General features: G+C 50.9%; 1 protein-coding gene across 1 annotated transcript; it reads left to right on the plus strand.

Annotated features, from left to right (window-relative positions):
- Positions 1–1,149: 1,149 nt before the first annotated feature.
- On the plus strand, positions 1,150–15,097 carry PSMD3 (proteasome 26S subunit, non-ATPase 3). The gene is made up of 12 exons (XM_021704399.2): positions 1,150–1,803; positions 4,915–5,105; positions 6,685–6,822; positions 8,343–8,479; positions 9,212–9,402; positions 9,566–9,669; positions 12,488–12,602; positions 12,708–12,827; positions 12,970–13,073; positions 13,328–13,483; positions 14,379–14,429; positions 14,636–15,097. The coding sequence occupies exons 1-12, from the start codon at positions 1,578–1,580 to the stop codon at positions 14,711–14,713; spliced, it is 1,611 nt and encodes a 536-aa protein (XP_021560074.1). The 5' UTR covers positions 1,150–1,577; the 3' UTR covers positions 14,714–15,097.
- Positions 15,098–17,093: the final 1,996 nt, after the last annotated feature.

The raw sequence follows: 17,093 nt of genomic DNA on the forward strand, positions 1-17,093 counted from the left end.
ACTATCCAGAAGGGTAACTTCGTAAGGATGAACAACAAAGCTCATCTGTTTTCTGTTTTCTTCCTTTACCCTTCTCGCCCACTTTCAGTTAGATAGGGTGTTATGCAGAAGAGGCTTTAATGAGTTTATTCCAGCGGTGATTCAAAAGTCCTGTTATCTGTCCCGTAGCCCAAGGGGGCAGAGAGACAGGGAGGAATTGGTCAAGGCACGTTCCCTAAAACCGGACAAAATGTTTTTCCTTCAGCAAGCAGTTGTTCAGTGCAAGGAGCTATTTGCTGCAGTAGTATGACAAGGAGGAGACAAAAAATATCCTCTCTATATATGAATATAAAGAATATGGTCGAAACATATTCTCTGCCCTCTAGGACCTTACAGCAGAGCTAGACTGTCTTGTAGGGTCTGACCTGGTTTAAAATTTAGGACTTCCAACTACAGAAGAGAGGAAAGTTCAAAGAAGGGCGTGGGTAGTTTTTGTTTTGTGTCTTAAGAAGTTGGAACCTGTATCTTCCTCCTACAGAATCACTGGAGGATTCCTTTGAAAAATAAATGGACAGGATTTCTGGTTCAATTTCCTTCCCCTGGGGATTCTTAGATTCTCTTTAGGTACACTATAATTCCGCTCCCCATTTCACTACGGTGTCTGGATGCAAACAGACGCCCCGACCGACTCCCTGAAGCCTCTGCCAATAGGGGCTTCCACCTGCTTTCCTCCCGCCTGACCTTACGCGGCAGAGCAGAGCCTCCAGCAGACTACATTCTGGAGCTGTTTTTAAGAACTCCGCGCCCCGAACGTGCGAGCTCTGGGCCATACAGAGAGTGGACCCGTGTATTTTATACTGCAGTGCTGGTACACAAACGCACTCTCCCCCGTCCACACTCCCAGGCTGCAGGATTTTATGCCTTATTTTCAGCTCTTGCTAAAATCTGACAAGGAAGTCTGAATCCCAATGATTTCTCCTACTCCCCAGTTCGGTGCTCACATCCCTCTTTCGCGGCTTCTTCCCTCGCGCCGGATGCACTGGGCGGCGGTTGAGTACGAGCCTCGAGAATCTGGACCGAGACCCCCAAACAGGAGGCGGAGGACAGGGGGGGCGCAGACTGAGCGAGGTGGGGCCTCATGACGTCATCACGCCCTGCGCTGCGACAGGCCTTACTCCACGCTGGTTGGGGTGCTCTTAAGGCTCCGATGTAACCCACATTGGAGCCTGAGGGGACATCTCGTGGACGCGCACGGAAAAGCAGTCCAGAGGAACACAGAAGAAAATAACACTGAAGCACTCCAAATGCCGGGCCGACGCATACAAGCTCCTCCCAGCTCCTTCCTTGAAGATCCGCCTCCATCCTGCACCTCGGCTGTTGATTTCTTTTCCTTTTGTGGACTCGGCCTTCGGCCCGCCGGGCCTGGCGTTTCCCAGAAGGCCCAGCGTCGGGAAGGGGTTTGCAGCTGCTCCGTCATCGTGCGGCCCGTCGCGAGCCCGCGCTCGTGTGCAGGCCCGGCTCGGTTCCTGGTCTCTGGTGCGAGGATTCACGCGAGGCCCTGGTCTCGGTCCCCGGAGTAGGCCGCGACCCCGGGCGCCATGAAACAGGAGGGCTCGGCGCGGCGCCGCGGCGCGGACAAGGCGAAGCCGCCGCCGGGCGGAGGGGAACAAGAACCACCGCCGCCCCCGACCCCCCAGGATGTGGAGATGAAAGAGGAGGCGACGGCGGGTGGCGGGTCATCGGGAGAGCCTGACAGCAAAGCGGCGGCGGCGGCGGCGGCGGCTGAGCACTCCCAGCGAGAGCTGGACACCGTCACCTTGGAGGGTACGAGAGCCCGGGCCGGGGACGTGCCGTGGTCACGGATGACAGCGCCCCGGTGATCCAGCCTATCCTCGGGACCCCAGCGCAGATTCCACCATTCCCGATTCCTTAGGATCACCCCCAGTGCCCGCCCCCTACCACCCTGACACTCCTGACTCCAGCCCCAATAATGAAGCTTCTCTCCAGGCTCTGGATTTCTCCCTGAACATACCTCCTCCCTCCTTACCTGGGTTGCATCTAGAAGTGGGTCTCACTGGGCCTGTGGACTCCCTCCCTCTTCTAAGTCCTCTCCGACCTACTCTATTTACATCCACCGAACTGATTCTAACGCCCCCAGTATGTGATTGGTCCCTCTAGAAACCGGTGTTTGTATTTATGTGTGTAAAGGGGGTCAGGGTGACGCAGAATACTGGCCCCTAAATTTTAAGACTGTACAAAAGTTTTCTGTTGCCTTAGCTACCTCTGGGAAACTCCCCTAAGAGAAGCCTTTCTACTCGGTATCTTGCTTCCTTGTTTTTGTAATTAAGGTGCCTTTACAATCCCGTTGCTCATTCTCTCCCTTCAGGCCTTTACTTCTGTTCCTAAAGAGTTGAAACACATTACAGACTTTCAAGTTTTTAGGTGTCATCTTTGAGTTCCTAATACTCACCTTCCATCTAAACTATGTATCAATCCCCCCATTTCTTTTCTCCTAGGTACTTGTTCCCAGTTTCTTACTACCGTCTTGGTACTCCAAGTTCACATTTCACTTTTCTCAGAGCATCCTGTCCACATTTGGAGTAGGCAGAGTGAGAGCTTCCCACTGTGAACCTGGTGCTGTTTTCCCAGCTCTGGATCAAGTGAAACCAGAATATTTATTGGGTTTTCTCTCTAACTGCATGAGAACCTTGCTCAAAAACATTGAGATAAGCAAAGTTAGGCTCCTGGGTGATGTTTTTGAGGATGTAATGTTGACTGCATCAGCCCCTACTCTAAAGTTGGGCAGCAGGCTCAGAATCTAATCAAGACCCTTTTACCTAAAATAAGGATAGCAATGGCAGAGGTGCGACTGGGTACATACATATGTTTCTTATAAAGCACTTCATTTTGTTAATATGAAGTAGTCCACGTTTCACTGTAGAAATTTTGGAAAATATGAGAAGTCTAAAGTAGCAGGATATAACATCGACCATGGTTAACATTTTTTCCTATGAATTTTTGAGTTGCTCTCCTGTAATTGAGATCAAGTTATATAGACAGTTTGGAACAAGGCATAACTAAATACAGATGTCTTTGTGTGCTTTCATCTAACATATCCATAAACGTAGTGTTCAATTTATTCCAGAAACGTTTATTGAATACCCAATACAGTGGCTAAGCATACAAGCTCTGGAATTCGTTTCCTCATCTCTATAAATGAGAGTAACAGTACCTACTTCACTGGGTCAGTGTAAAGATTAAAATGCTTAGAACAGGGCGCCTGGGTGGCTCAGTCATTAAGCGTCTGCCTTCGGCTCAGGTCATGATCCCAGGGTCCTGGGATCGAGCCCCGCATTGGGCTCCTGCTCAGCGGGAAGCCTGCTTCTCCCTCTCCCCCTCCCCCTGCTTGTGTTCCTCTCTCGCTGCGTCTCTCGCTGCTCTGTCAAATAAATAAAATCTTAAATAAATAAAATGCTTAGAACTGTGCCTAGCACATGATGAACACATAGTAAACCCTCTGTAATATTAGCAGTTATCATTATTATGTCAAGGGGACCCAGGCACTCTATGCTAAGTGTACAGAGGTAACTAAGAAACTACCAATTCATGTGTTCCCTTATTCCTGGACACTTCAGTTGTTTCCAGTTTTTTACCATTATATATAGCTTTGCAGCAATCATCTTTGTGAGCCAAGTTTTTAATCTACCTTTATGATTATTTCTTTAGTACAGATTCTCAATATGCCTGAGTTGAGAAGGCAGATATTTTTAGGGTTTTGGATGGGTATTGTTCAGAGAAACTGTACTGATTTACATTATACCAACAGAAATGTCCTGTTCACCCCTGACTCTATGTTATATTTTTTTATAAGACAGAAACTTTAAATATTAAGACATAGAATAGTTGAAAGTAATGTTATGATTTTTTTCTAAAGATTATTTATTTTAGAGAGAGCACAAGCACACAAGCGGGAAGGGCAGAGAAAAAGGGAGAAAGAATCTCAAGCAGACTCCACGCTGAGCGTGGAGACTGATGCAGGGCTCAATCCCAGGACCCTGAGGTAATGACCTGAGCCGAAACCAAGAATCAGACGCTCAACAAGCTGCACCACCGAGGCACCCCTCTGTGTTAACCAGTTTGGTAATTGAAAACATTTCCATTTGCAGTTATTCAAATGCTAGTGAAATATATTTTCATATCGGTTAGCTGTCTGTCTGCTTTTTGCATTGTCTCTTTGTGTTCATTTTTACTTATCCTAATTTATGCAAGCTCTTTGTAAAATAAGAATATGTCTCTGGTCACATTTGTTGCAAATATTTTTGTTTACACAGTTATTCAGAAGGATTTTTTGCAGAGTGGAGTTCATCATTCGTGTGTGTGTGTGTGTGTGTGTGATTTCTCCCATTATTTACATTTAGAATGTCTTTTCCTATTTAGAAAACTGATAAATCTCCGTGTGTTTGTCTTTTTTTTTTTTTTAAGATTTTATTTATTTATTTGACAGAGAGCGAGAGAGGGAACGCAAGCAGGGGGAGTGGGAGAAGGAGAAGCAGGCTTCCTGCCGAGCAGGGAGCCCGATGCGAGGCTCGATCCCAGGACCCGACCTGAGCCAAAGGCAGACGCTTAACAACTGAGCCACCCAGGCGCCCCTCCATGTGTTTGTCTTTGTTGTTTCTCATCGTTGCTTTTCCTTTCTTCCTCTTTCTGTCACCCTCTACCCTTTCCCCTACCCCAGCTTTATTTTTCTTTGTCTCTTGATTATGTCTTAAAATCATTGTATGGCATCTGTAAGTATTGCTTAACCGTGTTAGGCAAAAGAAATGACTGGCTACATCTTGCCCTTTAAAAGAGGTTCCCTAGAACTTCTCGCCTAGAGTGGTGGGAGAATAGGAAGAGTTAGAAGTAACATTTTTTTTCTTCTGTGGTCCTCCACAGACATCAAGGAGCACGTGAAACAGCTGGAGAAGGCAGTTTCAGGCAAGGAGCCTCGATTCGTGCTGAGGGCCCTGCGGATGCTACCTTCCACATCACGCCGCCTCAACCACTACGTTCTGTATAAGGCTGTGCATGGCTTCTTCACCTCAAATAATGCCACTCGAGACTTCTTGCTGCCCTTCCTGGAAGAGGTAAGTGAGTCAGGCGCTTAAAGGGTACAGGCTTGGCCTCAGACCACACCCCACCCCACCTCTCGATGTAATTGTTTCTCATCCTAAAGACCTGTCTTACTACCTGCTGTAGCTGACTGGTGAAACAAAGCAGCTCGTTTTAATACTCACTTGCCCACTAACAAGGGAACCATCCTGCCCTGTAGTATCATTAGAGTCAGGGAAAAGAGCTGGGAATCAGGACCCTTTGAACCAAACTCCGTTCCCACTGCTCCCCAACACCAACACTCTCCTCCAGTTGGGTGGTGTCTCCATGGTCCTAGGAGAAGGTACCACCACCTCTCTGCCTCCAAAGCCTCACCATGGAGGACGTATAAAACTGGTAAAGTGGGGCACCTGGGTGGCTCAGTCGTTAAGCGTCTGCCTTCGGCTCAGGTCATGATCCCAGGGTCCTGGGATCGAACCCCACATCGGGCTCCCTGCTCGGCGGGAAGCCTGCTTCTCCCTCTCCCACTCCCCCTGCTTGTGTTCCCTCTCTCGCTGTGTCTCTCTCTGTCAAATAAATAAAATCTTAAAAAAAAAAAAAAAAAACTGGTAAAGAGCACAGGTTCTGGAGGTAGAGTTGAATTTGAAAACCAGCTCTACCGTTTGGTCCATGTGGGACCTGGACAAGTGATCTAATCTCCTGATGCTTCATTTTCTTCCTTTGTTAAATGTGGTGAACAGATTTGGGGGACGAAGGGGAGGAAAGGAATATGTGTAAAACTCTTAGAACTGTGCCTGGCACATAATGAACGCTGAGGAAGTTTGTTTGTTGCTGGCAGTGGACTCCGTGTCAGGAAAGATCCCTCCTTTTCCTTTCTGGCTGTAAAATCCCCCTTGTGTCCAGGTCCTGCCCCTTCTCACACCTCATTGTCCCTTCAGCCATCTCCCTATATGCTCATGGGCTGTTCCATAGAACAGACTCAAAAAATCCCTTGAGGTGGAATGATGAAGAATTTATTGTCTGGGAACAGGGAAAAGCACCCTCTTCCTACTTCACCTGGAAAATTTTTTTTTAATCTATATATCTCTGAATTCACCCCAACATGTTTGTTTTTGAGCTGTTGCACGTTATTCCAGTTTGGATGACTAGATCCGATAATAAGTACGATGTATATGTCAGTTTCCCCCAAATTTCCTTTGTTCCCACCAAAAAAAAAATTATCTCATTATTCTTGACCTCATTCCTAGAATTATATTACCTTGTTAAACCCTCTCTGATAAAATTGCAGTGGTTCCAGGTGTGGTGGTTTAATCTCTCTACTTAGATTGTAGACTCTTTGAGGGGTCTTCGTAATATCCTTTCTGTCCCCATTATATTCTGTAAAGATGTCTGTTGTACTCCTGTCAGCCTTTTTTTTGTTTCTATTGCCAGCCTCCTTGACTTCCTTTGGAAGGGGACGGTGCCATCTTTATTTTTATATCCCAGTACCTAGAAAAATCTTGCATATAATAGGCACTCAGTGAATATTTGTTGAAATACATTGTGAGTGCTTAATAAATTCTTAATTGGTTGATCTGACTGAGCTTTTCCACAGTAATTCCTGTCTCCTCCTAGCCCATGGACACCGAAGCTGATTTACAGTTCCGTCCCCGAACAGGAAAAGCTGCGTCAACCCCCCTCCTGCCTGAAGTGGAAGCCTACCTACAGCTCCTCATGGTCATTTTCCTGATGAACAGCAAGCGTTACAAAGAGGTATCCAGGACCAGAGCAAGCGAAGCATGGGGTTTGCAGGAGAGCTTGTCTCTGGTGAAGAACTGGAGAGAGTCCCTGGGCTCTTCATCGTGCCCCCAGACCCTTTCCTCCATGTGGGAATGTACCTAACCCCACATCCAGGGAAGCCCCCTTAGCTCGTGCTGAGACTCCGTGGGAAGTGGCAGGCATCTCTCTGGCACAGTACCCATGTGGTGGGTTCTGTTAGGAAAGGGAGATTTAGAGACAGAAACCTGAGTTCAAATCCTAGCTGTACCTTATGGCAAATTAATTTCTCCTGACTTTATGTCAGATGGGGGAAAACAACGCCCAACTCACAACATCATTGTTGGCATTAAATAAAATACTAGCACGGTGATCTGCATATAGTAAGTTTTCACGGTATTTTCATAAGTGGCAGCTCTGACGACGGGACTGAGCCACCCTCTCCCCGCCCCAGCTGGGGCCAGCTTCTTTGTCAGTCACAGCCACTATCCAAAGAACACGCTCAAGAAATGACAGGACCGGGGCAGGGCGTCTGGGTGCCTAAGTCGGTTGAGCATCCGACTCTTGATTTGGGCTCAGGTCATGATCTCAGAGTCGTGGGATCGACCCCTGAGTTCAGCTCCATGCTCAACAGGGGTCTGCCTGAGATTCTCTCTCTCCCTCCCCCTGGCTAGGACCCCCGCTCTTGAGTGTGTGCACGTGCCCACCCACGCGCTCGCTCTCCCAAATAAGTAAATCTTTTGGAAAAAAGAAAAGAAAGAAATGACAGTTCCCCCTGTTCCATTCCCTGTTTTGTTTTTTTCTTGCTTGCCACGAATCGGTTTTTGTTTGTTTTTAGATATAATTCACCCCCTTTAAAGTGTACAGTTCAGGGGTGCCTGGCTGGCTTAGTCAGTAGAGCATCTGACTCCTGATCTCTGGGTCATGAGTTCGAGCCCGACATTGGGTGCAGAAATTATTTAAAATAAATAAATTACCTAAATTCAATACATTAAAAAAAAAACTTAGGGTACAGTTCAGTGGGTTCTGATGTGTTCACAGTGTTGTGCGACCATCATCACTGTCTAATTCTAGAATAATTTCATCACCCCAAAAAGAAACCCCATTACGGTTAGTAGTCACTCCCCATTCTCCCCTCACTCCAGCTTCTGGCAACTACTCATCTACATTTTCTGGCTCATGGATTTTCCTATTCTGGACATTTCCTATAAATGGAATTATGTAACGCATGGCCTTTTGTGTCTGGCTGCTTTGACTTTGCATAATGTTTTCTAGGTTTGTCTGTGTTGTAGTGTATATCTGGATTCCAGCCCTTTTTGTGGATGAATAATATTCCCGTTGTATGGATAATTATGAATAATGCTGCTGTGAACATTTGTGTACAACCTTTTATGTGAACATACGTTTCCAGTTCTTCTGGATTCATGCCTAGGAGGGGAGTTGCTGGCTCATATGATAGCTCCCTGTTCAACTTTTTGAGGAACTCCCACTTGATTCTCTTTTGGCTGCCTCCCCAGGCACAGAGGATCTCTGACGATCTGATGCAGAAGATCAGCACTCAGAACCGCCGGGCCCTGGACCTCGTGGCTGCAAAGTGTTACTATTATCACGCCCGGGTCTATGAGTTTCTGGACAAGCTGGATGTGGTGCGCAGGTACAGATGGCCAAGGGCTGACGCCAAGGTTAACAGCTGTCCCCCAGGCTCTTCCCTACACTCCACAGCAAGGGAGCATTGGTAGGTCAAGGGTAGAAGGACAGGCTGGAAAACATTTCACTCCTCGGCTTAAAACTTGTGGTGGCTCCCATGTTCCTCAGGGAAGAGCTGAATTCACCATAGCATGTGAGGCCTGACGTGCTCTGGCCCCTGCTAACTGCCTTCTTGACTCTACCTCCCCCCGCTCCCCCCAACTCATTCCTCCGCCACACTGGCCTCCCTGCTCTCCTGGGGCATGCCAGGCACACTCTTCTCTCTGCTGACGCTGCTCCTCTCCCTACTTCCTTTAAGCCTTTGTTACCTTTTCAGAAGTGAGTCCTGTCCTGATGAAGCTATTTAAAACCGCATCCCCATCCTCCTCGCCTCCTGCGTTCCCCACTGCACTTTCCCTGGTTTCCCCACAGCCCCTACCTCCTCCTGTCATGCTACCTACGACACTCATCTATCACGGTCGTTGGCTGTCTCGCCCGTTCGGATGCGGAGCTGTGGCCTCTTTGTGCGCCCGGAATAGCGCATCCCACCACAGGGGCTCGAGGGTTGAAGAGTCAGTGAATAGCCAGAAAAGCAGTTTGTGCCACTTTTTTTTTTGCAATTGAGAGAATAGAGCATTCAAAGCCATTCAAAGAGTTGTTCTTTGAGGCGTTTGACATGCTTTTTCTTGCCTTTGCAAAGCTTCTTGCACGCTCGGCTCCGGACGGCCACGCTCCGGCACGATGCAGACGGTCAGGCCACTCTGCTCAACCTCCTGCTGCGGAACTACCTGCACTACAGCCTGTATGACCAGGCCGAGAAGCTGGTGTCCAAGTCCGTGTTCCCCGAGCAGGCCAACAACAACGAGTGGGCCAGGTACCTCTACTACACAGGTGAGCGAGGGGCCCGGGGGGTGTCGGGCCCACGTGGTGCGGAGGTCCGCAAAATCGGGTGCACTTGGTGCCCGGGAGGCCCGAGAGGCCTGTTCGGCGCCCTGGTTTGCAAGGGGCTTTGGAGGACGCCATCCTGCTGACGCGCCCTCTCCTCCGCACCCAGGGCGAATCAAAGCCATTCAGCTGGAGTACTCAGAGGCCCGGAGGACGATGACCAATGCCCTTCGCAAGGCCCCGCAGCACACAGCTGTCGGCTTCAAACAGACGGTGAGCAGCGCTTCTCATGCCCGCAGCACCGCTCCCTCATCTGATAATGCTTTCGCTCTCCTTCCCTGCGCAGGGGCCTGGGAAGGCCTCCTGAACCTTCATTATCCAGAAGTTGCATCGCATGTCCGTTTGTGCGTAGCACTGATCAGAGCACATGAAGCAGACACTGCCGCACCTCCTGTGGTTTACGTTCAGAGTGCTATCCTTGGTAGATAGGTTTTAGAATATTCCTGTTTCCCCGGCGCTCCTTATAGTCATTCCAGTCATGGGCTTGGGTTGTGTTGAGAAACCCCAGGCTTTTTCCTGGTCCCTCACATGCCCATTTGGGAGCAGTGTTTTCTTTGGCCAAGGAGCCCAGAAAATCGCCATCAGGCTGACTGATTCGGGGGCAGATAAATCTTGGCCACCCGAAAGCCGTCAGTCACCAAGTATTTTTTGAGTGCTGACCTTGGTGTTGGGCGCTGTGATCTAGGTAAACAGCGTTGACTCAGCAAGGCTTGAGGGCCCGTGTAAAGTCACAGAGCCTGGTAGCCAGAATTTGGACCCAGCTTTCCTAACTATGCATCTCTGTTCCCACTTTAACATGACCTCCACCTCCTCGTGCCCTTGAAAGAGAATCAGATGGAGAAGTGCAATGATTAGGTCTGTGTGGTCAAGATTTGGTTTCAAGATTTGGTTTGTTTCTGTTCAGAAGTTCAGAGAAAGACAGGTTTGGTTTTGGTCAAATAATTAAAGACATCTTTAAAAAGTTAAATTTAATCTGGTTTTTGAAGATGGGTAGAATTTCACAGAAAGGAATGGCTTTTCAGACATACACGGTATGTGTACAGAGTATTAGATTGCTTACAACGTATGACATATGCTAAAGTTTCTAAAAATACAGGTAACCAGTATAGAAGCGGTGTCGTGTACTGGGGAGCGGCATTGTGGGGTAAAGCAGAGTTTTCAAACCAGACTTCACTATGGATGGATGAGGGATAAGGTTTCAGGGGTTTCTGTGGTAGAGCCAGGTGGCAGGAAGGAGCAAAGAGAGCTGGAGTGACGTCTTTGGCCAGCAGACTGTCGGCAGGAGCCACCCCCCACCCCTCCTTCCCCATCACTAAGTCGCCTCCGTGTCTTTTGTATTTGTATCCTCTCTGGTATCATCAGTGCCCTTGTTTGAGCCACTAGCATTTCTGGTCGTCTTCCTCCCCGTTACGAGCCCAGTTTCCACACGCCTGCCTGACCTAAACAGAGTTCCAGGCCCGTCTCTTTGCCCAGGAAGCTTGCATTGCTCCCCATTACCTGCCCAGGAGAGTATTACAAGTCTTGTGAGGGAGGCAGGCGGGGGTTATGATGACACTGGATGACACTGCTGTGGCCACCGTTGCCGCCCATTGTAGGGACCACGAAACCGAGGACTTAGTTGCTCAGCTTTTCCGAGCTAGTGAGTGAAGACTAGCATTCTGTCCTCAAACTCTGAACTCAGCCTGGCATTCAAAACAGCACGTCCCCAGACGGGCCCAGCCTCCCCCATGAAAGCCTTCCAAACTTCTTGAGACGTGTGCTCACACTGGTCCAGTCTGTTCCCTCGGCCAAAACATCCTCCTTTTTCTGCTTCATCCAAATCCTTATGGCGTGTCTTAACTTCTGCCCTTCGCCTGGGTTTCCCCTCACTCCTGGATTCTCCAGGGAACGGGGCAGCATCGCAGGTGTATGGGGCTGAGTGTCGGCATGATCACCCACCACCCATCTTTTTTTTTTTTTTTTTAAGATTTTTTTTGGGGGCGCCTGGGTGCCTCAGTCAATTAAGCGTCTGCCTTCAGCTCAGGTCATGATCCCAGGGTCCTGGGATCAAGCCCCGTGTCAGGCTCCCTGCTCAGTGGGGGAGCCTGCTTCTCCCTCTCCCTCTGCCCCTGCTCGTGTGCTCGCTCTCTCACTCACTCTCTCTCTCAAATAAATAAAAATCTTAAAACTATATATATATATTTATTAGGGAGAGAGAGAGAGAGCACACGCAGCGGGGAGGGGCAGAGGGAGAGGGAGAAGCAGACTCCCCACTGAGCAGGGAGCCTGACACGGGGCTCGATGCCAGGACTCTGGGATCGTGGCCTGAGCTGAAGGCAGGCGCTTAACCGACTGAGCCACCCAGGTGCCCCAACCCACCACCCATCTTAACCCCTTACTTCCCTCACGACTCTTGCTGTCACGTGATGTGGCCCTGTCCATCCTACTTGGTGGGCAGCTCCTTCATCGCTGGCATCATCCCCTCCGTTGTAATTTTCCTCACTTGGTGCCAGGTCCACGGTAGGCACTATTCAGAAATCCCTCAGTTTTATGGAGAAGGAAGGGCTGGATTTCCCAGGCAGCCTCCTGCATCCGCACACGGCCCATTCACTGAGGTTCTGCCCATCCCCTTCCCACGCTTCTGCCTCTGGCCAGGTGCCGAGTTCTCCACACTCACCTCCTCTCCTCCAGTATCGATCCACCTCCCTAAGCAGCATCTTTGGCCGATCCTGTTCCATTCCCTAGACCTCTGGGCCCTGTCCCCTCACCGTTTCTGAGCCACAGGACCTGCCTGTCTGGCCTGAACTTCCAGAGCGTTGCCGTTGCAGCATGGTGTGCCGTGGAACTTACGGCTCAGTGTGGTCAAAGGGGCAGCTCTTCCAGGACCTGGCTCTGGGCACAGGCCCGGCTCTGCATGGGCCTAATCGCAGGGCCATTTTCCCTGTTTCGCAGTGTGTCTGGCTGCGCTGAAGCCCTGTTTCTCTACCCCCCGCCCCCCCCGCTGGGGCTCCCTGCCCCCTGCCCCCTGTGCTCCCGTGTCCCACACCTCCAGGTGCACAAGCTTCTGATTGTGGTGGAGCTGCTGCTCGGGGAGATCCCGGACCGGCTACAGTTCCGTCAGCCATCCCTCAAGCGCTCACTCATGCCCTACTTCCTCCTGACTCAAGGTAAGGCCAGCCCCGCTCCCAGAGCTGGCCGGACCCCGGGCGCCGTGGCCTCCTCAGTGGGTTTGCCCGTTGGCGTCCTCCAAACACGCTCCTCTCCCCCTGCAGCTGTCAGGACCGGAAACCTAGCCAAGTTCAACCAGGTCCTGGACCAGTTTGGGGAGAAGTTTCAAGCAGATGGGACCTATACCCTAATCATCCGACTGCGGCACAACGTCATTAAGACAGGTGCGGGTGGGAGTCTGAGGGGCCGCTGGAAGAGCAGGACCCAGAAGAGACTTCTGCAAGGGATGGGGACGGCCCTAGGGGTGTCCGTGGGTGGGTGAAGGGGCTGTGCCCACCATGCCCACCCCACTGCTTCCTCTCCCAGGTGTGCGCATGATCAGCCTCTCATATTCCCGAATCTCCCTGGCTGACATTGCGCAGAAGCTGCAGCTGGATAGCCCAGAGGACGCGGAGTTCATTGTTGCCAAGGTGGGGCTGGCTCGGGGACTACACTTACCGCGCTGCTGCCACATTTCAGGGGACGGGAATGAGAGGAGATTGGTCAAGGAGGGGGTGGCATGGTCTTTTCAGGGAGTGCCAGTCTTAGAGTGAAGCCAAGAAGTGTCCAGAGAGAATGTGTACTCAAGTGAGCGTGTGAGAGTATAAGGAGGAAAGGAACAGGATGTTCTCAGATTTAGAAGAAGGGCTCTCTGGTGACCTTGCGTCCCCTTGGGGACCTGCAGGCCATCCGGGATGGCGTCATTGAGGCCAGCATCAACCACGAGAAGGGCTACGTCCAGTCCAAGGAGATGATTGATATCTATTCTACCCGTGAGCCCCAGCTGGCCTTCCACCAGCGGATCTCCTTCTGCCTCGATATCCACAACATGTCCGTCAAGGTGAGAAGCTGGGGCTGCAGAGGGGGGTTTGGCAGCACCCAGGGATTCATCAGAGATTAGCCTAGTTCCCGGCCCTTCTCTGTAAAGTCGCTGAATGGCAGGGCAGGGGGCCCAGAGGGAGCAAAGGACTCGGCGTGTGGGCCTGGAAGACCTTCGACTGCTTCTAAGGGCCTGGTTTCCAGGGGACCAGACGGATTCAGAGTGCAGGGCTCCAGATTTGCTTCCAAATTTGAGTCATTCGCCTTCTCTGAGACTGTTTCTCCATCTGTGAAGCTGATGGTGAGAGTGAGAGGACCTGCCCTGTGTGCTTCAGGCTTGATGACATTAAATGCAATCAGTGTCTCAAGGCACTTAGTGAAGTCTGAACTGTGGGAAGGCAGGGTGGGTGTCTAGTTCCACAGAGGCTGTTAAGCCCTTATCCTGTGGCAGGCACTGACTTGGGGGCTGGTACCATGTGTCAAATTTTTCCTGGTCTCTTCTTGCCCCGAGAAACTAGGGATGTTGTTGCCTTTCTTAAAATCAGGTAAATGCTGTGCTCAGTGAAGCAGGGAAGGCCAGGCCTTTTCACACATTGAAACCTCTGCCTGGACTGCCTTTCCTCCATTCGCACACCAGTCTGTTCCTTTCCTCCTTTCCCTTCTCACTGCCAATCCCCCTCCCTGCCCATTCAGGAGCATTAGTCGCTTACACCTCCGGGGTCTCCTGATTCTCTCCTTTAGCATTTAGCACGTGGTGTAGTAGTAATTCGCTTGCATGCCTAGCTCCCCACTAGACTCCACTGGAGAGCGAATAACCTTATTCATGTCGTGGTGCCCGGTACACAGAAGGAGCACAATAAACGTAAGTTAAGTGCGTGCCTTCTCTTCATCTTGTTCCTCTCTCTGCTGTGCTTTAGGCCATGAGGTTTCCTCCCAAATCGTACAACAAGGACTTGGAGTCTGCAGAGGTAAGGTGCCTTCTACTTTAGAGAAGACTGAAAGGTCAGACTTCCCTACAGAGAGGGAAGAGGGAGGCGGTTTCTGGAAGAGCTCGGAGCAGCTCTGAAGCTTTGGCAGTCCCTGACCTTGGGGTGGGGTGGGCTGGGTGAAGCACTGTGTGAGAGAGCCCCACTGGTCCCCAGCAGCCCAGCCCTCACCCCACCTCTTGCCCCAGGAACGGCGTGAGCGAGAACAGCAAGACTTGGAGTTTGCCAAGGAGATGGCAGAAGATGATGATGACAGCTTTCCTTGAGCTGGGGGGCTGGGGAGGGGTGGGGTGAGTGGGGACTGGCTCATTATCTTTCCCCCTTGGGGTCCCCTGCCCAGGGAACTGGCCCCTTTCCTCTACATGCCTCACGGACTGCGTATGTGCAGGGGGTGAGGGCCGCAGGGAGCCAGCCACCCCCACCTCACCCCAGGACCCCTCCCCAGCCAGTGACATAGCGCACGGTGGGCAGGAGGGTGGGCAGGCGGCCTCCCCAGGGCAGGGTCCTGGCTAGTGGTGTGGGCAGCAGGATGGGAGGGAATAGCCCCATGCTCTCCAGGGAGTTGGGGACTGGAATTGGGGCACGTGTTGGGTTGTATGTTTTTTGAAGCTTCAATTATGATTTTTAAACAATAAAAAGTTCTCCAAAGTTCTTTGTGCATCGTTTAATGACTGTACTTCGCTCTCACACCTGCAGTACTGACAGAGCCAGATTTTTCTTTGCTGGTCTTGGGAGGACCAGCCCAGTGTGATCACCCAGGGTGACAGTGGATGAGGATGAAGCCAAGGGCAGGGTGAAGGGATGCTGATCTAGCACGAGAAGGGCCTCTCTCCTCTCTTAACTGGCTGGCCAGTGTTGGGCAAGTCGCTAAACCTCTCAGGCTCCTTCCCCACACCTGTCCAATAAAGGGTTAGACTCCGTGCCCTGGCTCTAAAGTTAGAAATCTAGAGCTCTGGAGGGTCAAAGGAAAGGCCAGGTGAGGTTTGCGGAGGAGAGAAGGGCCTCTGACAGGTCTGCAGCCGGAGGGGGAGAGCCTGGCTTTGCCCAGTTGGCCCTCACCGAATGGGAGACAAGCTCCCCAGGGAGAGCAGACCTGGGTCAGGCAGCAGGGGCTCCCTGTAGCCCCGCCCACTTACTCCAGCTGTGGGGGCAGGGGGGGTGTCTGCTTAGGTCCCAAAGTCTCCCGGCTCCTAACAGCGCTGCCCCCCATCTCGGGTCACTGAATTATTGCTGTGTCCCCCGGCAGCCCCTGGGACGCTGCCATACATGTTCTCTGCTCCCTCCAAGTGCTGTTACCTGAACACGGCCTTGTGGGTTTCCGCTTCTGCTTAACTGTTCCCTTTCCAGCCATGCTCTGGCTCTCTACCCCATGGATTTCTACTCCAGGCTTCCTGCCTTGCAGTGTGATGGATCCCCCTGGCTTCTGGAACACTCGCTTGAGATCAGATACTCTTAGGAGGTCGTGTGAAACTCTTATCTTCCTGACTCGTAGGTTCTTAGCATGAGGCATTTGTGTCCTCCCGGGGCTTTGCCCAGTGCCTGGCACACTGGGTCCGATGAAGTCTTGTTTGTTAGGAAAGGTACACTCCGTTCATCACCAGCTGAAGCTTTTCATCCCCCAGTATCCCTAATTTCCACTGAAGGCGTGTTTTAGGCCTTGCTTTGGTTCCTGATCACATGCCAGCCTTGGTCACAGTGATCTGGCATCGCCCACTTCATTTAAAAAGCTACTGCCACCTCTTAGCGTAATGAAACTTTTTTTTTTTAAAGATTTTATTTATTTGAGAGAGAGAAAGCATGAGAGGGGAGAGGGTCAGAAGGAGAAGCAGACTCCCCGCTGAGCCAGGAGCCTGATGTGGGACTCGATCCTGGGACTCCGGGATCATGACCTGAGCTAAAGGCAGTCACTTAACCAAGTGAGCCACCCAGGCACCCAGTGTAATGAAACTCTTAAAAAAAAAAAAAAAAAAAAACTTTTTTGGGGGCACCTGGGTGGCTCAGTTGGTTAAGCATCTGATTCTTGATTTCGGCTGGGGTCATGATCTCAGGGTTGTGAGATCGAGCCCTGCGTGGGGCTCTGCACTGGTCGTGGAGCCCACTGAAGATTCTCTCTCTGCTCCCCCCCGCCATGTGATCGCTTGAGTGCACACGGTCTCTCTAAAAAAAAAATAATACTTCATTTTTTTTTTTTAAGATTTTATTTATTTGACAGAGAGAGAGAGCACAAGCAGGGGGAGCGGCAGGCAGGCAAAGGGAGAGGGAGAAGCAGGCTCTCCGCTGAGCAAGGAGCCCGATGGCGGGGCTCGATCCCAGGACCCTGGGATCATGACCTGAGCTGAAGGCAGCCGCTTAACCGACTGAGCCACCCAGGTGCCCAATAATACTTCATTTTTAAGTAATCCCTGCACCCAACGTAGGGCATGAACCTACAACCCCAAGATCAAGTGTCACACGCTCTACCAACTAAGGCACCCAGATGCCCCCAGGTTATAAATCTTAAAGTTAGCACCTGGCCCAAAGTGCCTCAGACCCTCTCCTGGTTGGTAACACATTGGAGAGTGTGTCACCCTGGTCCAGAGAGCCGGGGTCATTTGCCATGATTTCCTGGTTCTCACCCACCTTGAGTCTATAGACTGTTTTTCTGTC

This window comes from Neomonachus schauinslandi, chromosome 15, assembly GCF_002201575.2.
Source record: "Neomonachus schauinslandi chromosome 15, ASM220157v2, whole genome shotgun sequence".
NCBI lineage: Eukaryota > Metazoa > Chordata > Mammalia > Carnivora > Phocidae > Neomonachus > Neomonachus schauinslandi.

Coding starts and splice junctions, on each gene's coding strand:
- PSMD3 (XM_021704399.2), top strand. CDS start 1,578: ATGAAACAGGAGGGCTCGGCGCGGCGCCGCGGCGCGGACAAGGCGAAG. Junction 6,823..8,342: donor ACAGCAAGCGTTACAAAGAG/GTATCCAGGACC, acceptor CTGCCTCCCCAG/GCACAGAGGATCTCTGACGA. Junction 8,480..9,211: donor AAGCTGGATGTGGTGCGCAG/GTACAGATGGCC, acceptor GCCTTTGCAAAG/CTTCTTGCACGCTCGGCTCC.